Source organism: Balaenoptera ricei, chromosome 6 (genome assembly GCF_028023285.1).
Source record: "Balaenoptera ricei isolate mBalRic1 chromosome 6, mBalRic1.hap2, whole genome shotgun sequence".
Classification (NCBI taxonomy): domain Eukaryota; kingdom Metazoa; phylum Chordata; class Mammalia; order Artiodactyla; family Balaenopteridae; genus Balaenoptera; species Balaenoptera ricei.
The window spans coordinates 65,658,760-65,673,723 of record NC_082644.1 but is presented as its reverse complement, the minus strand read 5'-3'; the positions used below and the strand labels follow the sequence as shown (position 1 = coordinate 65,673,723).

Here is a 14,964-nt window from a genome sequence, read left to right as displayed (position 1 = left end):
CCATCAATTCTTATTAGCTTGAGGTAATATTATACTTTCATAATAAGCACAGTTATATTTCTGTCTGTTTAAGCAATAAAAGAGCAACTTCAGCAGATTACTAAGCAGATTGGCTTGGAATGTTTGTTGATAGGTCACAACCAGTGTTTTCCTGCATTATGTGGACTTAAAACATTAGATGTTGTTGGCACTCAGATTTAATGGATATTTTATCTAGCACTTAGCTTTGTAATAAACGGGCATTCTCAGTTTAGCTTGATTTTTCTGTTAGCAAATCCCATTGGAGTCCCAAGGGCATTGACCTTTTCTGCAATATAGGGAATAAAAATAAAAAACACCTTGCCCTTATTATGGAGTGGCTTGGTAAGGGTTTGATTGAATTAGACAAAAATGCACTAGCTTTTTAACTCATGTTACACGGTTGCTTTCTGTAGTTTTCAGAATCAATCTTGAGACTTTTTTAAAGTGGTTGGCATGAAGTCTTATGATCAGATGTCTACAAGTGCTGAAAGCATTGGGATTGTAAAATGATAGTCAAGACTTTGATTTATTTGAATCCATGTGTGCCTTGCTTTACTCTTAAAGTCTTGTAGAAAACATCTGAGGAACAGCTTTTGATATTATAATTGTGTGGTTTATTCCATTCTTTAGAAAAATAAATTATTAGGTTGAAATGTATGAAACTGCTGATATTTGATTTTCATATATCTTCATGTATTACTTTACATTTCCTTAAACTTGTACACAACCCCTTCTCCCTGGAGACAAGGATGTCTTACCCTATAGGCCATTGAATTATCCTGTGTTTTGTACTACATTTTCGGCATTTTTAGTTCTATCTTTTGTTTGGTTGTGAAACTATGAATATCGAGAATAAGCATGCAGTTTGCAAAGTTAATGTAGCTTTTAAAATTTAATTTTATAATTACTTTATGATCTTCATTTTCTTTGTTTTGTCTCTGACTATTGAAAACTTAACCTGGGCTGGCAATGTTTTGCAGGCTGACATTTGGGGACCATTGTCATGGATTTTAGGAAAAGACTTTTTACTTCTGGGAGGGTTGTTAAGTAATATGTGTAAGGCTCCCAAATAGTGAGTGGTTAGGAAGTGGCTCACTTTATCATCATTTAAATTCGATATAGTATTGTTTTATTCTTTTTCTTTTTTCTGATTCTTAGGTTCCCAGTTTTAGGGAAGTGATGAGGTGACTTTTTTTAATACATACCACATGGACCTCTAAATTCTACATTGTTTTACTCTTCATGTTTGGTTTGGTTTTGTTATGGGGAGACATTTTCAAGATTGAAAAGTGTATGGATTTTTGTTTTGCTAATAAAAAAGTAGAAACCAAAGGAGAAAAGATTTGTGATGATATATGAACATATTTGAATATTACTCAAATATTTCTATAGTTGTTAAGGTCTTTCCTTGAGGAATCATACTTTATGATGCCTTTAATTGAGTTAGCCAAGGATCTGGGGTAAGAATCTTCTTGGGAGAAAACAGTGAGTACAAAGGCCCCAAAGGAAGGCAGTTAGTGTGGCATGTTTGAAGAACAGCAAGAAGAACCCCTGATGGCTTTGGATGTGGAACAACAGAATGAACGTTTGCTGCCTTGTCCTCTTCTTATTTCCGTACATCCTCTCGAGTAGTCCACACCCTTGTTTCTCTAGTAGTTGTCATTGTGGCTGCTCTGCATGAAGTTCTCTGTCTCCTTAGCAGCCGTTTTGTGTGATCTGCCAAGTGACACCTCTGTTAGTTCTTGGGTCAAAGTGTCTAAGGGTCCTGCTGTCCTTTACACAGATGACCAGAGCTGGCTTTTAGCTAAGAGGAGCAATTTTTTTTTTTTTTTTGCAGGTAAAGTGCAACGTACCAGTTGTTCTTTGCTTGGAGATCTTGTTTTGGCCATTTTAATATAGATGCTGTTAATGAAATAGTTTAAGAAACTGAAGGGTTCTTCCATGGGAAGTTTTGAACTCCTTGAAGGCAAAGGACTGTTGATTTTTGTTTCTTATCTCCAGCATCAGCCATATTGCCCAGTACACAATAAGTTTCATATGCTGTCTTTCACCTATCTTTGATTTGATTCTCAGAATAACTTCCTTTTGGTGCCATGTTGTCAGCTAGTTTTCCAAAGATATGCCAGCTTTTTTTTTTTTAACATCTTTATTGGAGTATAATTGCTTTACAATGTTGTGTTAGTTTCTGCTTTATATCGAAGTGAGTCAGCTATACATATAAATATATCCCCATATCTCCTCCCTCTTGCATCTCCCTCCCATCCTCCATATCCCACCCCTCTAGGTGGTCACAAAGCACCGAGCTGATCTCCCTGTGCTATGCGACTGCCTCCCACTAGCTATCTATTTTACATTTAGTATTGTATGTATTAGTCCATGTCACTCTCTCACTTTGTCCCAGCTTACCCTTCCCCCTCCCCATGTCCTCAAGTCCATTCTCTGCGTCTGCGTCTTTATTCCTGTCCTGGCCCTAGGTTCTTCAGAACCATTTTTTTCTTTTTTTAGATTCCATATATATGTGTTAGCATACGGTATTTGTTTTTCTCTTTCTGACTTAGTTCACTCTGTATGACAGACTCTAGGTCCATCCACCTCACTACAAATAACTCAATTTCGTTTCTTTTTATGGCTGAGTAATATTCCATTGTATATATGTGCCATGTCTTCTTTATCCATTTATCTGTTGATGGACACTTAGGTTGCTTCCATGTCCTGGCTATTGTAAATAGAGCTGCAATGAACATTGTGGTACATGACTCATTTTGAATTATGGTTTTCTCAGGGTATATGCCCAGTAGTGGGATTGCTGGGTCATATGGTAGTTCTATTTTTAGTTTTTTAAGGAACCTCCATACTGTTCTCCATAGTGGCTGTATCAATTTACATTCCCACCAACAGTGCAAGAGGGTTCCCTTTTCTCCATACCCTCTGCAGCATTTATTGTTTATAGATTTTTTTTTTAAACATCTTTATTGGAGTATAATTGCTTTACAATGGTCTGTTAATTTCTGCTTTATAACAAAGTGAATCAGTTATACATATACATATGTTCCCATATCTCATGCCTCTTGCATCTCCCTCCCTCCCACCCTCCCTATCCCCCCCGCCCCCAGGTGTTCACAAAGCACCGAGCTGATCTCCCTGTGCTATGCGGCTGCTTCCCACTAGCTATCTATTTTACATTTGGTAGTGTATATATGTCCATGCCACTCTCTCACCCTGTCACATCTTACCCCTCCCCCTCCCCATATCCTCAAGTCCATTCTCTAGTAGGTCTGTGTCTTTATTCCCGTCTTGCCACTAGGTTCTTCATGACCTTTTTTTTTTTCCTTAGATTCCATATATATGTGTTAGCATACTGTATTTGTTTTTCTCTTTCTGACTTACTTCACTCTGTATGACAGACTCTAACTCCATCCACCTCACTACAAATACCTCCATTTCGTTTCTTTTTATGGCTGAGTAATATTCCATTGTATATATGTGCCATGTCTTCTTTATCCATTCATCCGATGATGGACACTTAGGTTGCTTCCATGTCCTGGCTATTGTAAATAGAGCTGCAATGAACATTTTGGTACATTACTCTTTTTGAATTATGGTTTTCTCAGGGTATATGCCCAGTAGTGTGATTGCTGGGTCGTATGGTAGTTCTATTTTTAGTTTTTTAAGGAACCTCCATACTGTTCTCCACAGTGGCTGTATCAATTTACATTCCCACCAACAGTGCAAGAGGGTTCCCTTTTCTCCACACCCTCTCCAGCATTTGTTTGTAGATTTTTTGATGATGGCCATTCTGACTGGTGTGAGGTGATACCTCATTGTAGTTTTGATTTGCACTTCTCTAATGATTAGTGATGTTGAGCATCCTTTCATGTGTTTGTGGGCAACCTGTATATCTTCTTTGGAGAAATGTCTGTTTAGGTCTTCTGCCCGTTTTTCGATTGGGTTGTTTGTTTTTTTGATATTGAGCTGCATGAGCTGCTTGTATATTTTGGAGGTTAATCCTTTGTCAGTTGCTTCCTTTGCAAATATTTTCTCCCATTCTGAGGGTTGTCTTTTCACCTTGTTTATGTTTTCCTTTGCTGTGCAAAAGCTTTTTTCATTAGGTCTCATTTGTTTATTTTTGTTTTTATTTCCATTTCTCTAGGAGGTGGGTCTAAAAGGATCTTGCTGTGATTTATGTCATAGAGGGGCACATTCTTTTGAATACTTCTGTAAAAGATATTAATCTTTTTATTATCATAAATATACTCAGTGATGTTTTTGACCGAATGGGAGAATAAAGGCCTTTTTTTTTCCTGAAAGGATAAATCTTGAAATATTTTTATATAGGAGATAACTGGGTGTCTGTCTAGATTGGCTCTTTCTGTTCCAACCTGTCTTGTCATGTTAAAAGTTTAGTGTTTAGGGCATACATTTTAAGTAATTTTCTGGATGATCTTTGAAGAGATTTGCTGGAGACCCTACAGGTTATACTGGAGACCCAGAAGGGAAAGAATCATCATCTGTTGAAGCCCTAGGTCTGTCTTAACTAATGAATAGCAGCTGTATAACTGGTAGCTCGTATACTCATTTGGCAGATGAAGGAATTGAGGTTTAGAATTATAACCAAACATTAAGACCACATAGATTACATGAATGAAACATTGTTTTAATTTATTCTAATAGGTTTGGATCAGAGCTCTACTCTTGTAACCATGCTTATTACCTCAAAATAGTTGAATAACCATTGTTCTAGGCCACAAAGTCAGGGCTTTTATAACGTTTCTTTCCTAATTTATTACTTTAACTGTATAATGTTTGTTATAGATTTAATCTTGTGATCACTTAAACGAATATTTTTAAGTATTATTTTTTAGTTTCACTGTTTACTAGTTGCACTCTTTAAAAACTTATATATGCTTTTATAGGACGAGCAGTGTAAGTTGTTTTATGTAGAAAGTAAAATATAAACCCTTAATCATTAAAGTTAACAGTGTACATCTATAATAATCCCTGCGATCACGTCTTAGTGAGGCCCCCACCACGCCTTGGGAAGTGTTATTAATTGAGGGGGAAAGTTGCTCTCTAAAAAATGGGGTATGCCTCTAGATTAGTATAAGTAGAAGTCTCAAGAAGGTTCTCTGAACATCTTGAGATTCTCAAGTGAATAGCAGCAAGCCTGACTTTCTTTTGAGAACCAGAAAGTTTTCTGAATTCCCTGAGCTCCCACTTTTCTAGGGACCTCCTCCTCCTTCTCTTCGTATGCTCTGCAGGATTGACTCTTTCCCCTGCAGTACGCTTGTTGCTGCTGTGGAGTCTCTGGGTCAGCCTGGGATGTACTGCTGACTTGCAGACTTTATAGTTATGTATGGACAGGACACATTTCTAGTTGTCCCTTTGAGACTGATCTTTTGAGAAACAGCATTGTTTATGGTCGTGAGGAGAGGGCGGGTCCTACAAGCGAGGGTACTTCTGACAGCAACGGTGTTGCTTACTTTTCCCAGGCGCCAACTGGTGTCCTACAGTTTAGTTTCTTTCTGACACTAATGACTCAGCGTTAGCACAGCCCCTGCAGGTTAAGGACTCAGTCCAGTCTCACCAGTTGTCCCCACTTCAGATGCCAATTGCAAGTCCTTACACCTGACCATTGAGCGATAAAGTCTGGGGGCTTCCTACAGTTCCCTCCTCAGGTTTGATAATTTGCTAGAATGGTTCACGGAAGTCAGGAAAACACTTCTTACATTTACTGGTTTATAACTCAGGAACAGCCAAAAAGAAGGGATGCACAGGGCAAGGTATGAGGTGGGGGTAGGTGTGTGAAGAACTTTCATGCCCTTTGCAGGTACATTACCCTCTTGATCCCAGAAGCTCTCTGAACCCTGTCATTTAGGGTTTATGTGGAGCCCCATTGTGGCTACACGATTGATTAAATCACTGTGTATTTGGCGATTGACTCAATCTCCAACCTCTCTCCCTTCCCCTGACGTCAGAGGTGGGGCTGAAGTGCTAACCCTCTACTCATGCATTGACTTTGTATTCATGCCTTGGTCTTTCTGGTGACCAGCCCCAATCCTGAAGCTATCTAGGCGGCCCCAGCCACCAGTCATCTCATTAGCTGACAAAAGACACTTTTCAGTTCTGCGATTCCAAGGGTCTTAGAAGCTCTTGTGTCAGGAACTAGGGACTAAGACCAAATATTAATATTTTAATCAGTGATGTTCCTCTCACCCATATCATTCAGGAAATTCCAAGGGTTTTAGAAGCTCTGTGCCAGAAACCAGGAAAAGACCAAATATATGTTTCTTTTTATGTCACAATATCATAGCGAGTATGATTTAAATAGCAAGCAGGGAGGATCATTTGGGAGAAGTATTTGAAATACATTGGCGGGACCTCCTTGGTGGTCCAGCGGTAAAGAATCCACCTTCCAGTGCAGGGGACGCGGGTTTGATCCCTGATCAGGGAACTAAGGTCCCACATGCCGTAGGGCAACTAAGCCTGGGCGCCACAGCTATTGAGCTCGCGCGCCGCAATGAGAGAGCCTGCGTGCCGCAAACTACAGAGCCCACATGCTCTGGAGCCCACAGGCCACAACTAGAGAGAGAAAACCCGCACGCCACAGCTAGAGAGAAGCCCGAGCGCTGCAACGAAGAGACCGAGTGCCACAACGAAAGATACTGCTGCTGCAACTAAGACCCAATGCAGCCAAAAAAATAAAGAAAATAAATAAATAAATAAGATAAATAAATATTTAAAATACATTGGAAGGATCGAGGGGAGTTGTAAGCAGGCTGCCTGTGAGGGGCTACTTACTGTGATTTTATCTGCAAGTAATTTTAGAGGCAGAAGTTGTGGTCGACCTCTTAGTACACAGCTGTCACAGGTGTAAATCAAATATTGTGGTTTAACTTTTATTTCTTCTTGAGCACTCTTAGTGGGTTCTATATGCATATCTATTTCTACTACCTTTCTCCAAGAGCTTTTATTTCTGCCAGAAATATTCAGAGTTGGAGGCAAAAGCTTGGTTTCCTAGGTATAAGTCAGAAAGAATATTTTTAATATTCTGGGATACTGTGTGCATGATCCAGGAGCTTGGTGCCTGGTCTGTAGGCAGGCAGGTTCTACTGATTGTTTTTTAGTGATGTGGCGATTGAAAAATTTCAGAGCAGCCATTGAGGGTGCTGCTGGTATGACAACAGTGTTTTCAGTGGTTTACTTCAGTACGTTTATCCAGGGTCGTATCTGTTTTCCCCATTCCCCCACTACAGTAATGCTTGTCAGGGGGCTAGCTATCCTTCATAGGAGGCCGCTTAAACAGAGGAAACATGTCTCCTCTCGTGTTTCTGTAAATACAACAGTCCAGGAGTCTAGATTTCTGCCATGCGGTAAGAGGCTCACCAAGAAAAAAGATAATTAAGTGTCGGCATAGAATTTTTTTTTTTTTTCCCTGCTATAGCTGGCAAACCTTGCAGACCTTGAAGAAATGAGAGAAAAGAAGTCCTTCTTGCAGTATTGACTTGTTTTCTTTTTGCTTAAGCATTACTCGTTGATTGAGGAAAACAGTTTATGAGATTCTTGCTTGGCTGTGAGAACACAGTCTACACCAGCTTTATTAGGGCTGTGTTGTTCAACAGGGACTCTGTGATACTAATACTTTTGGGTGAAAATGAACATGTATACATCAGTGATTCTCAATCTTTTCCTCAGGACTCCCTGTGCCCATAATCATTTTGAGGACCCCAAAGAGGTTTCATTTCATCTCCTTTCTTTTCATTTCCTTTCTTTAACTCCCTTCCCTTCCCTTCCCTTCCCTTCGCTTCCCTTCTCTTCTCTCCCCACCCCATTTGCCCCCTTGCCCCTTTGCCCCCTTTTCCTTCCCGTGGATTTACCTTAATGGTACTTATTTGCTGAAAGTTAAAACAGGGAAACATTTAAAGTAACAATCATAAATGCATAAACAGTTACATTTCTTTTCTTGAATTCATCCATTAGTTTTATTTTCTAGGTTAAAAACCCCAAATTACTCTCATCTTTATTCATGTTTTCTATTATTAAAACAATTATTATTGTTTTTTGTTCTTTTTTAAAAAAATTTTTTTAATTAAAAAAATTTTTTTATGGAAAGGCATTTTATTTTAAATATAGCAGTGTGTACACGTCAATCCCAAACTCCCAGTCTATCCCTCCCTGCCCCACTTCCCCGCCCCGGTAACCGTAAGTTTGTTCTCTAAGTCTGTGAGTCTGTTTCTGTTTTGTATTTATTTGCTGAAACTTAAAATGGAAAAATTTAAAGTAACAATAATAAATGCATAAACAGTTACATTTATTTTCATAAGAAAATAACAGTTTTCCCAAACCATAAAAATAAAGAGAAGAACAGCATTGTTTTACATTTTTTGCAGAGCTCTTTAATATTGGGTTTAATAAAATTGGATTCTCATGTCTGCTTCTGCATTCAGTCTGTTGGACCATGTTGTTCTGGTTGAGGTATATTGGAAGAAAGTCCAGCTTACCAAGGATACATGGTTAGAAGGGGTGCAGTATTTTAATAGCCTTTTCAGATAATTATGGATATTCTTTGATACTACATAAAACTTGACAAATGGTGTTTTTTTTTAAAGATTAGTTGCACCATGAAATCTGAAATCCCATCAGTGAACTTTTTGTTCTCTATTAAGCTAAAAATTCATTGGTCTATCTTGCACTTTGAGTGGCTCTTCTATGCACGCGTGATTTTGTAACGTCATGCATTGGTAAACAAAGATCTGTGTCATACAGGTCTTTTTATATAATATAAAAAAATTACATTTGTTATTATCACCATCAATTCCATCAGAAATAGCTTTAATTATTGGGAAGCTGTCAAGCTCACAAAAGTGGATACAAATTTTCCAAAGTTCTAATTTTGACTCAGAAGCTTGAATTTCGCCATTGTCAACAAATACTGTCAGTAGTTTTTTTGTTAAAATGACAGCTTTCTTTGTTCACTTTCATTGCTGCCAGATACCCAAGTCTGAATAACCATAGCTTGTCTGTTAATCATTCATTCAAGTAAAAATGCTGTTCCATGAAAAAGGCAGCTCATTCAACATGCGATTCAATTAATTGCACATGTGCTTTTCCCAAGACAACCATTGAACTTCAGTGTGCGGCAGAAGTGCTTTATGCATACATCCCATTTTATTGCACATTTAATAAAATTGATACTTTTTTCTTTTTTTTTTTGCTTCATCAAGTCATTGTTAAGAGAATAACCCCCAACCGCCAACTGCAAATTTGAGATAGTCAAGAATATAACAACTGCATTGGTGCCACTGCCTTGATTCAAGCTAAGGCACCAACAGTTTTACCCTTCATTGCTTTTGTGTCACCATTACAGATGTCAGCAGTGTGACACAGGCAAATAACGTCTTCGTGTTATTATTTTTTCAGTTTATTTTTTTAATTAATTTTTATTAGAGTATAGTTGCTCCTTCATGTTATTATGAAATTGACCATACAGACCTCATGAAATTGTGTTGTGTATCTCCTGGAGTACACAGACCTTACTTTGAGAACTGCTGTTACACTATTAGCTCTTCTTTTTTTCTTGTTGAGAATACAGTTGGGAAAGAAGGGAGTTCTGTGCTGGTAACATTTTCACAGATTTCCCAAACTTTGATGCATTTGCACCAAGGGACCTTTCCTTTGCCTCATTCTCTCTTGATTCTACAGCAAACTGTGGCATTCGGGGTGAGACTCAGAGCTTCTGAATGTTGCTGTGCTGGTATATTAAAAAAAGAGATAATTATAGTAATAAAAACATTGGTATTCATTGAATGCTTACAATGTCCATGTCCTTGTATGGTTTTTTTTTTTTTTTGATTTGATATTTGTATATATTGTGGAATGATCACCAAAATTAGTCTAGTTAACATACATCACCACACAGTTACAAATTTTTTTCTTGTGGTGAGAAAATGATCCACTTTTAAGATCTACTCTGTTAGCAACTTTTAAATATACAATACAGTATTAATCAGTCAATCAATCAATTACTAGTTAACTATTAATAGTTAACTACTGATACTGTTGATATCTTAATATTATATAATAGTTAACTGTTTTTTTTTAACATCTTTATTGGAGTATAATTGCTTTACAATGGTGTGTTAGTTTCTGCTTTATAACAAAGTGAATCAGCTATACATATACATATATCCCCATAGCTCCTCCCTCTCCTTGTATGTTTAATATCTGCCCCTGCCCTCTTCTTTTGTGAAGGTGTTGTGAAAACTAATTTGATATTTAAAAAATCTTTAAAACAGTGTGGTCTATTTTCATTGCCTGGCATCTTACAAACTGCATCATATAGGGAAGTAAATATATACCAACGAGATTACAGTGTAACTTTAGAGGTTCATTAGTTAACTATAGTTTAAGAAGAGGAGGAGGAGAGGAAATTCCTAGGCATAGTGATTCCAAATGATCAAAACATTTAGAAGCTACGATGCAAAAAACATTTTCCCTCTACCGTATATTGGAAGACAGAAAGTATTTTTTTCAAAATTAACTGGATGAAGAAGGTACACTAAAAAGAGACCAGAAACAGGAAAGGTGTTTAGAGGCTGAAAGGGAGGATTTTCATTTGGAATTGTGTGATGATGAGAGTATTTAGATATCCTGAAAGTACTTTGCCCCCCAGAATATTTAAGACTTGTAGTTTACATGAATATCATGAATCTGGAAAAGGCAATAGCCAAGGTTAGTCTATTCTTGAACAATGCCATGGTTCAAAGGTAAGCAAGAGCTCTTGGAGATAGTGGAGGGGTGAATAATTTGATGAGATAATTTCAGAAAGACAAAATACCGTCAAGAATGTGCCAATGTTTCTGACTTTTAAAACTAAGTTAAAATCTGAATAATCATTATCATGTACTTATGATTAAATGCCGTCTCTTTTTCCCCCTCTCATAAAATTCAGCATGGAATTGACAGACAGATCATATGAAAATAAGATAATTGGATGGATTTTACATAATAATATATGCATTATATAATCACTTTAGAATTTACAAAGAATTTTAGCACTTCGGAATTTTAAAACAAGTTTTACATTTACTATTTCATTTTAATATTAAAAAGAAAAAAAAAACCCTGAAATAGGTGAGAAGGGAATGATCACCATAAGAGAATCTATCTTATGGAAAGAGTTAGAATTTAAAGCTAGGTCTTTGGGGGAGTTCCCTCGCGGTCCAGTGGTTAGGACTCAGCGCTTTCACTGCCGTGGCCCCGGGTTCAATCTCCGGTCAGGGAACTAAGATCCTGTTAAGCTGTGTGGTGTGGGGGCGGGGAGGGGGGAGCTAGGTCTCTGGACAGACAGTTCCTGTACTTGGGACTGCACAGTGTTCCTGCCATGCTGCTTTGCATACTCTGGCCTGGAGAGCATCCAAACAGAAGACAAATGCTCTTTGGGCCAGAATGTGACCTCATTTTGGGGCAGGACAGCTGTAGAGCAGGGTCCTCTACCAGGTCAGTGTTGAGTCTGAGGACAAGCTCAAGGTGTGTCCTAGATCAAGTCTTAGACCAAGTCTGCCAGAGGGCTTGGCACACACACTTTCCTGCTCTCTGGCTCCATTGTTAAGAATTGTTCTTTTCCTGTACTTCTTGTTCATTTTCACTAGGCTTTTAGGAATTAAATATTTCCTTAATCCCTAAAAATATTTTGAGAACTCATCACCTTAACTTATGACCATCTAAAGGAATAAAAGCATCATCCATCTTATGAGTTTCCATCTTTTTTAATAAAGCAAATGATATGATAAATTCACTGTGAGCCAGTAAGTAGAGTCCAAGTTATTCAAACCCAAGGATTTTTTTTTTTTCAGTTTAGATCTCATTTTTAGTATATATGTTGGAGATATTAGCTATTAGACTTTATGGAATTTCAAGTTCCTGGTTAACTTTCACTCCCATCTTTCATTTGTCAAATTTTGGTCTTCACAGTAAGTCTTCTATTGTGTATTATAAGGAAACTGAGGTGGAAACTGTTAACGTTTAGTGTCAGATTACTTTATTTCAAATGTAGGCAAAGGTTCTTACCTTTTGTTTTGTTTCAAACACTGCCTCTGACTGAATGCTAAGCATTTTCCATTGTAAATAATAATAATGCTGCTGCCGATGATACCATCACCACCACCAGTACCGCCATGGAAACAGGAACGTCCCCTTTTGCTTCAGTTGGCATTTGATGTCTTTTGAATTATTTTCAGCCTAATTTAGCTCTTCCTATTTTCCACTTGAGCAAATCCACTTTGACTTTTTCTAAAACAGGTAAGTCAACAAGGCAAGGACAGGAGCACATTAGTTCACAGGTATACCCCTTCTGGGACTTGAGGACATTGCTCTACAGTATTTATTTGTAGCACTGAGACAGCTACTGGTGAGGAAGTTTACAGTGTATCACAGCTGTATAGACATCAAGTACTAGAGGTAGCTGCGGTTGCTGCCACCCGCTTTGATATACTGTCCTCTGCTATAGGCGTGAGGAATTTTTCCTCTTAACCTGTTATGTCTTTGTATTTTTCTGGCCTTCTATAAATTTTTGTAAAATGTCATTTTTGTGGAATAGATCTATGCCTCTTTCATGTTAACAGATATACATGCTTGAGAGATTTGACCCTCTGGGAAATCATATTGAACAAATGAGATTTGGCATAGGGATTGTCTTTTATATCCATGTAATGGCAGTATATCGCTTGGCACATGATAGGTGCTCTGTAAATGTTATTTACATGAATTTTGAACCTAAAAGTTAATTAAATGAAATACAGTTAATAAATTTTTATTAAATCATGCACAATGTTAGGTCAGGAAACTAAAAATATTGGTAAGACAGGTAGTGGCTAGCAAATTCCTCTGCTAGCTGGAAGATAATCTCACATATATGAACCCTTTTACCCTGGGAGGTATCATGGTAGCACAAGAAACACGGAAGGAGTGGAGTTGAGAGGAGGGAGCGGTCTAGTGAGTCCTGGCAGGGATGGGGAAGGAGTGGAAAGGAGGGTGGTCTGTGTGGCCGTCGGATTTCAGGTAGTCCTTGATGATGCGGACGATGAAGATTTTGTTTCACCTCTCGGAATATATTTGAAAGATAAAATAGGTGTCCTGTCTGACATTAATATCACAGATACTTTGGAGTGTGTGCTTCTTTTATAATCAGGGTTATTGTTTTTCCCTGAGTCCCCTGCTCACTGTGTTTTCACACCCTTTCTCTTAAGAGTTGCCCGAGGTTCCATCGATTGAGGAGGAAGTGGAAGAAACCGAGTCTTGGGCAAAGCCCCTGGTCCACCTTTGGCAGACGAAGTCCCCAAACTTTGTGGCCGAGCAAGAGTATAATGCAGCCATGGGCAGAATGGAGCCGCACTGTGCCATCTGTGCTCTGCTCATGCCCTACTACAAGGTAGCCAGGGGGCGGGGCCCCTGCCCACGTTTCCTTTCACTGCAGCACTTTCTGTGTGACTGTGGAAGCACAGGTGAATCTCTGTAAGGTTAGTAGGCACATGAAGAGGAAGACATTAGTACTTCTGCAGCTGATGGCTATCATAGAGCAGCAAATGGAATTCCTGAGTGCCACTTGAGAGACTTTTCTCTGACAGTGCTTTATCATTTTTGAATGTCTTGGTTTATTTCAGTCAAGGGGGCAATTCCAACCTTTCTTTCTACCCCTTTCACCAAGAAACACAGAACTTAAAGCTTAAGAATAGTAGAAGCTTACAAAGAGAGAACTTAGATCTAGTCTCTGCTTTATGTTTGAAAATATTACTCTCAATCATATAAATGTTGGCTCTGGGCCCACATTTAAAATATCTCTCTTCATCTTCCCATGTGGAACATGCAAAAGACACAGCAGGACTCAGTGCAAACTGAATTGTCCAGTTCACCCTCATCAGCCAGCCATTCATTATATTATTTTCAGATGTCATTTTGTATATGTTATGCTGATAGCATCTTAGGTCACAGAGGGCCACATTCTCCAGCAGTAACACAGACAAAATGATCTTTCAGAATCTGGTTAGAGTAAAACTACCAGATCCATTTTTAGATACAATATATTTTAAAGTCTATTGATGTGAACATTGTGTTCTGGGTTATATTTTCACTGGTAGAGTCAGAAATATTTTACTCAAGATCACATCATTCCTAGAGTTCCACATTAAGTAATTCTGGTTAGACGTTTCAGAGCATGAATATGTATGATGTGCCACATTCTCAGACCTTTGTAAATAGAGGAAGTAGTTCGTTCACTTGTCTTTGAATGTGACACTGGTGAGTGATTAACCTTATTTTTATTTCCCATTTAGTCACTAAATTTCTGTGTTTTCTTGGAAAAACTTACCTTTATATTGATTCTTATTTCTGTATCATAATCTGCCTGTATATTTCCCCGATAATTAAAAAATTCCAACTAAAATGATAAGATTTGGGGAAATTTATTAATATAAGGTCTCTGGGGATAATAAGATAGTTCATTAATTAGTTTCAAATAAACACTGAATATTTGTTGTATATTTTGGTGAGAGGTGACGATTTCTTTTTGAACATTATCGTTTGTTATTTAATGACATTTGCTAGATCTTTCTGTCTTGCTGTTTTAAAACTTTGTGGTGAGTCAAAAAGCCTTCAAACACTCTCTAAATGCTGTAGTACAAATTAAAACGGAGGTCTTTGAAGATACTCCTTCAGGTGTAACCAGGTAAGATTCTTCAGTAAATGAAATCAGATCTGTTAACCTGGTGCAAATAAAGAAGCAAAAAAAGTTCATCAGAAGAATTGATGCTTTTCATGAACTATGTATTTAAGAACATAGTTTTAGTAGCTCATCGATTTCTGTACCAGCAGATGTACAGAATATCCTCTCACTCCTACAGCTTAGCTTCTGGATGGGAGCCTGAGGAGCAGCACTGATAAAGAGCTAAT

The 14,964-nt window shown here is 38.0% G+C and overlaps 1 protein-coding gene across 9 annotated transcripts in view; it reads left to right on the top strand.

Annotated features, from left to right (window-relative positions):
* Window positions 1-14,964, top strand: part of KDM4C (lysine demethylase 4C) — a 423,829-nt gene that overhangs the window by 238,240 nt on the left and 170,625 nt on the right. For all 9 annotated transcript variants that reach the window (XR_009503661.1, XM_059924758.1, XM_059924756.1 and 6 more), the window contains one exon: window positions 13,266-13,447. Coding sequence is in view for 8 of the 9 variants with exons in the window: in XM_059924758.1 (XP_059780741.1) it covers window positions 13,266-13,447 (182 nt within the window). In the remaining variant the exon portion in view is untranslated. The remainder of the gene's footprint in view (window positions 1-13,265; window positions 13,448-14,964) is intronic.